This window comes from Tamandua tetradactyla, chromosome 24 (assembly GCF_023851605.1).
Source record: "Tamandua tetradactyla isolate mTamTet1 chromosome 24, mTamTet1.pri, whole genome shotgun sequence".
Lineage (NCBI taxonomy): Eukaryota > Metazoa > Chordata > Mammalia > Pilosa > Myrmecophagidae > Tamandua > Tamandua tetradactyla.
The window spans coordinates 38288717-38294716 of NC_135350.1; the positions used below are offsets into that span (position 1 = coordinate 38288717).

At 42.5% G+C, this 6000-nt stretch overlaps 1 protein-coding gene across 1 annotated transcript in view; it reads right to left on the minus strand.

The window, feature by feature from the left end:
* HERC6 (HECT and RLD domain containing E3 ubiquitin protein ligase family member 6) overlaps positions 1 to 3932 on the minus strand; it is a 58897-nt gene extending 54965 nt beyond the window's left edge. Inside the window, exons 1-3 of the mRNA XM_077142885.1 lie at positions 3517 to 3932; positions 2830 to 2989; positions 1240 to 1316 (exon numbers count right to left, since the gene is read on the minus strand). Coding sequence (XP_076999000.1) covers positions 1240 to 1316; positions 2830 to 2989; positions 3517 to 3715 — 436 coding nt within the window. The 5' untranslated portion in view covers positions 3716 to 3932. The remainder of the gene's footprint in view (positions 1 to 1239; positions 1317 to 2829; positions 2990 to 3516) is intronic.
* Between the last annotated feature and the right edge of the window lie 2068 nt (positions 3933 to 6000).

Genomic DNA, 6000 nt, shown 5'->3' on the forward strand with positions numbered 1-6000 from the left:
CAGTTCACCACAGCAAATGCATCACCCTAGCAAAGAAGCCTGGGCTCTCTGCAGCCTTCATGGTCCAGACTAATGTAAACACAAATATCCCAAGGAAATAATTCAAAAAATTAACAATTAAGAAAAACGAATGTGCGGAAGCGGGGAGAGACTAATATTTATCATACCACTACTATGTGCTAGGGAAAATACAAGGTATACTGTACCCTCTCTCACTGTTCCTTCTAAACAACCTGTAAGCTAGGCATCAATATTCCTACAGGTTAGAAAGTTCAGACTCAGGAAGGTTACATGACTTGCCCGAGATCAAACGGCTGGAAATGGTAAGTGGAAAGAATGACATCAGGGCTGCAGAATGATCTCACAGTCTGTGTGGAACAGTGTTAAGCGCTCATGGTTAGAACATGAACAAGTACAAGCTCAGATCCCATCTATTTCCTACTGTGTAACCTTGGGCAAATTCAAGTCTCTGGGCCCAAGTTTCCTCATTGGTGAAAAGAGGATATGAGTAATACCTGGTTCCTGGGTTTGTTGAGTTATCATATGAGAGAGCACACATAAAGCACTTAATACAGTAGCTGGCACACAGAAGGCAGTCAGTAAAGTTGGCTCTTCCTAGCCTCCGTGGCAGGGTTACAGCGGTACACAGGACATCACTGAAGGACACGGATATGTTACAAGCTCTCCATTTAGGAATTGGGATTCAGGGTGGGCACAAATGGGGGAGGTGAATAGAAAAAAAATGCAGTCATGGGATGTACGGGTGGTGCCATGATAGAATGGTCACCCTCCATGCGGGACACCCAGGTTCAGTTCCCGGACCATGCACTACCCGCCCCCCCACCCCCACACACACAAACTGCAGCCATCATTTTGATATCCTGACTTTTCTCTCTTTGATGTAAGTGAAAAAGACAAAGAGCCCTTAGTTTGGTTTGCCAGTGTGGGTGAGTTACTCAGCATAAAAGGCAAAGGGCTAGACACAAAACCTCTTCTAAGTTCTGAGAGCATCAGCTGGGTCTCTACAGCAATGAGATATGAATTAGATGCAATTTAAAGTACAATGAGTACAAAGAAAATTGAAAAAAAATATATGAAGAACAACACATCTGAAACCTGAAGAGTGAAAACCTGCTGAATGTATTAAAAATGAACCCCAATTCATTAGAAATCAAGTTCTCATTCCTTTTCAGGAGGTTTCTTTCTACTGCCACTTAGAAGATACCAAAAGCCTTTTACCTTGTGATAATGCCAGGGAATGGAAGTGTCCACAGGAAACTTGTATTATTTTGATATCAGTTAGAGTCTTTATTTTCCTACAATAAAAATGATACAAAATCTATTAATCCTTCTTCAGGATTACCAAGTAGATTACAGATATTTAAAACTATCCCGGGTAATAGCATCTATTCTAGGGAAATAATTTTATTATTTACATTTTTGTAGTTCCTTTATTTCAAAGCCCTCAAACTGTTTTTTTTTTCCAAACTGTTTTTTAAAATCAACAGATAAAAAGGTATAGGAGAGAATCCAAAATGGTACATAGTGTAAATGTGATTTTTATTAGACATTTATGCATTATATAATACATTAGTGTTAGGCCTGGAGAACAGGACCCCTTCCTTCCCATGATGTAAGCTACCTCTGGCAAATATTTCAAACAGCTCTCCCACCCTAGCCTGAGCCTTTCATGCTCCAGCAGTTGCCCTCTTATAATAACCCCCATTACTCAGCCCCCACCCTCTGAGATACATTCTTAGGGTACTCTCCTCTTACTCAATACCTGCCCTCCAGCAATTATAACCCTGCATGCTCCAGGCAGCACTTAAATTTTTAACTTCACTAGTGAAGCACTGCCAACTCCTAATTTAACCCCCTAATTCTGAAAGTTAGACAATAGAAATTTACCTAATCCTTGTCCCAACCCCTCAGCCTTAAACCATAAAAACCCTATGCACTGCCACCTCAGGCCCTGTCACTTCTTGAAACACTGACCGGGCCACTCTTGTTTCTTCCTGAAAAAAAAGCCTTTGCCTGAATCCCTTTGTTCTTGCCTTGTTCCTGGTGAGTTTGCTAAATTTGCCTTTTAATTAACCTTTATTCTATACTTACCAGCCTAAAAGAGCATAGCATAGGGTTCTAGAATTTATACCACACTGTCACCTATATTACCTAATTTAAGTTCTCTAAGATAAAGAAATCATTAGGTTGAATCATTTGATACTGCTATTTTTGTGGATCAAAACAAATAATTATTGACAATCTCATATAGTTCAACTTTACAGATGTCAGAGAAGGTCAATTAAGCATCAAGTTGTAGAACTAGACTCAAACTCCATCTTTTCATTCCTCCAAGACACTGTGGTCTGTCTCTTAAAGCATTTAGTGACCAAAGAAGGTAGCACAAGATAATTTCTTAATTTTAATAAACAGCCTTTTGCAAATCCCCCAAGAATGTAATTCACGAACACACAATAAGGAGCTGGTCCCTTGTCACATCACTTGTCCTGGGAAGCCATTTGTGAGGATATGTGATTTTTTCCCTTATTTCTGTTGCAATATAGATATTCATTATGCATTCCAATAGATAAGATTAAGACCAAAGTGTTCCATGTTCTCATTTCACCCTGTCCTTTCCTTTTACAGGAATTCTAATTAAGTAATAATTGATATTTTGAGTTGTTTCTTGCTTCTGTCATCCCTGAAACAGTTGCTGTGTGGACTATGTCCTAGCCATCTTTGTCCCTTAGCATCTTGCACAGTACCTGACACAAGGTACTCAAAAGTAGTCAATGAATGAATTCATGAATGAACAAATGAATTACTTACTTAGGTGTAAAACATATTTCCTTAAATTCTCCAATCCCCAGCTGTCCTTCAGAACCAGCTCCCCACGCAAAGACCCTTCCTTTGTGACAAACGGCTACGGAGTGCTCCTTCCCACAGCTCACAAAACCAACATTAAGAGTTTTCAGCGCCTGAATTGGTTCTACGGATACAAAAACAAAGAGCCCATTAAGACTATTAATTTGACTTTTAAATATTAAACGTATACAATGAAAAAAAAGACAAAAAGGAAACGCATCAGATATTAGGAGTTGTCTTTGGATGTTAGGTTATAGGTCAATTTTTCCTCCATATTTCTACAATAATTGGTAATGGTAGCAACGCTGTTACGTATTATTACAGTTTTAAGAAAAAAGATGCTCCAGGGTATTTCTGAGGGAGTTACAGGTGTCCAACCCGCAAGCCAAGTTTGGAAGGTCGGGTTAATTCCTCCAAGTAGATCCACACAGGGAGGAGGGATCTCTCAGAACCCAGCCGGAGAGACAGTATCTCGGTCAAGCGGGGCGCGGTCGGGGTTAGTTTCGGATGTCAGTTTCGCTTTGAAGAGGAACAAGAAACCGAAACAAACCCAAACGGGTCGGGAAAACAAAACTGAGGAAGTTGCGCTCCGCCCGCGCTGAGAGCAGTTTTCGCCTGTCCTCCGGCCCCCGCCCCGCGCCCGCAGCTCACCTGGCCTCTCCCCTTTCGGTGTGCCCCTCCGGCCCAGCTGGCCCCGGCTGTTGTCCCCGCACGACTGGACGACGCCGTCACTCAGCAGCAGCAGCGAGTGGCGCTCCCCGCTGGCCGCCTGCCGCAGCTCCGCGCCCCTCGCGCCCGTCGCCCCCCGGCGCTGCGGTCGCGGGGAGTCGGCGCCCCAACAGAGGTACATCCCGCGCCCGCGTCCCACGGCCGCTCCGGCTTGGCTTCTGTCCGCTCCTCCAGAACAGGCTGCCCAAGGCTGGTGACAGATGTACTTTTATCTACGGATATGGGCCCCGCCCTGGACCCACCCCTGGTCTCACCAAATCTTTCATCTCGCCGCAGTAGCGCAGCCGCAGCCGGGTACCTCTTTCAGGGATCTCACTTGAGACTCCAAGTGAAAGCCCGGAAGAGCGCCCGGAATTGACACCCTAAGCCACTTGCAATGTGGGAATGACGCTGGCAAGTTATTTAACGATTCTGTGCCTTAGTTATAACATTCACGAAATCCGGACAGTAATAGGGCAACCTAATACAGTTTGTTAGGATAATTAAATAGACGACATATACATATATAGTGTTAGAATAAAACCTAGGATGCATAATAAAAACACCCAAGTGTCCACCCTCTTTCAGATACTGTTGTTCACACTGGGCGTACAAAAGTGAAAGAACAACAAACAAAAGCCTCATTCATGGTGTTTACTGTTAGGCCGAGAGTCATTAAGGAATCCAGGCAGGACAGCAACTCAAAGCTTAACAGGTTTATTGAAGGGAGAGAGAGCAGGCAGAAAGCAGGCGCCAGCCAGCATAACCAGCCAGCAAAAAGAAAGGAAATGGCTCCAACTCTCTGAGAGCTCGCGATTTTAAAAGAGAAACCGTGCTGGGAGGGCAGAGTTATCAAGCAGGAACAGGTCTTGACCATGGCTATTTATCCTCTTCTAATGGGTGGGACGCTTTCTGACAGGTGCGGTGTTGGCATGCGGGGCTGGGGGTAGGGGGAATAAACTTGCTGCCACATCTAGTTCTGCAAAAGAAGGTGAGGGCCCCCTGACTAAAAAGTCTTTTATATGTGAAGTTCTTTTTCTGAGACCTGACACTTACTTTCTCTTTCCCCTTTCTCCTGAGGGAAAGAGAACATAAGCAGATAAAGTAAATATATTGCCTAATGTCGAGTGGCAATAAAAATAAAAAAAGTGAAAGAGTTGGGAGAGGAATGAGCATTTTTTTGTAAGATGTCAGGGAAGACTTTGATGCAGTGACATTTGAAGAAAGGGATGAGAGGACACAGGGAAGGAGAAAATGAGTCATGCTCATATCTAAGGGCAGGGGATGGAGAGGAAGCAGGTGAAAGATTTAAACTGAAAATGACACGATCTGACATTTTTAAAGAATCACTGACTGCTGTGTAGAAAATAATAGAATAAAATAGAAGCAGGAAAGCAAGTTAGTAGAGACTGCTGTAGAAGTACAGGTGAGAGGGATGATGCATGGACCAGGTGAGATTTTTCCTGGAGGGAAAGAGATGAGAAATTATCAGATTCAACATGTGCTTTGAAAATGAGAGCCCACGGATTTGCTGATGCATTGGAAGTGGGGGAAAGATAGAGAAGGATTGAGGATTATTCCATGGCTGGCAATTTTGGGTGAGTGGTGGGGTGGTCCCCTTTACTAGAATGGGGAACCTTGAGGGAAGCGCAGGTATGGGGCTGTGCAAATCAGGAGTCCAGTTTAGAAGTAAGTGTGAGATGTCTGTTGTGAAAGTAGGCAATAGGATAAACCACTTTGGAGTTGAGGAAAGAAGTTGGGCTGGGGTCATAAAATTGAGAGTCATCAGCTTTGAGATGATGCTCAGAGCCAGGTGGCTGAATGATATCCTCTAGTGGGTGAGTGTGACTGCAGTGAGGTAGAGGTTAGAGGACTGACCACACAAGGAAAATTAGGATCAGGGAGCATGCATGGAGCAAGTAATGAATAAGAGAATGATCAACTCTGCCAATTGCTTATCGAGGAAGGTAAGGATTGAGTGTCAATCAGATGAATAGTAAGTAAATGAAAAGAATTTCTATTTTTGGTTCCATTTCACTATATATATCATATATAACCATTCTCTGAATAGGAATTTCTTAAATGTTTATTACTTTCCTCAGGCCCAAAATAAGAGTTTGGTATTATATTATAAGACACTGAGCCCTCCTTTAAGCTTTTTCTAAAGGAAACCACTGAAGAACAAAAATGTAAATGTATTTTACTCATTTTGTGTCCCCAGCAGCTAGCACAGTGTCTGCTACATAAAAAGAACCCAATAAATGATAGTGGAATAAGTGAATAAAATATAGATTAAAGAAATTGAGAATTCTTATATGAGTTGAGAAATATATAATTCTCACCTATTGATGTATATTCAAACACTTGGAAATAATAGCCCTCATTTATTAAGTGTTTAACATGAGTTGGCTATTTTATATAAAATAG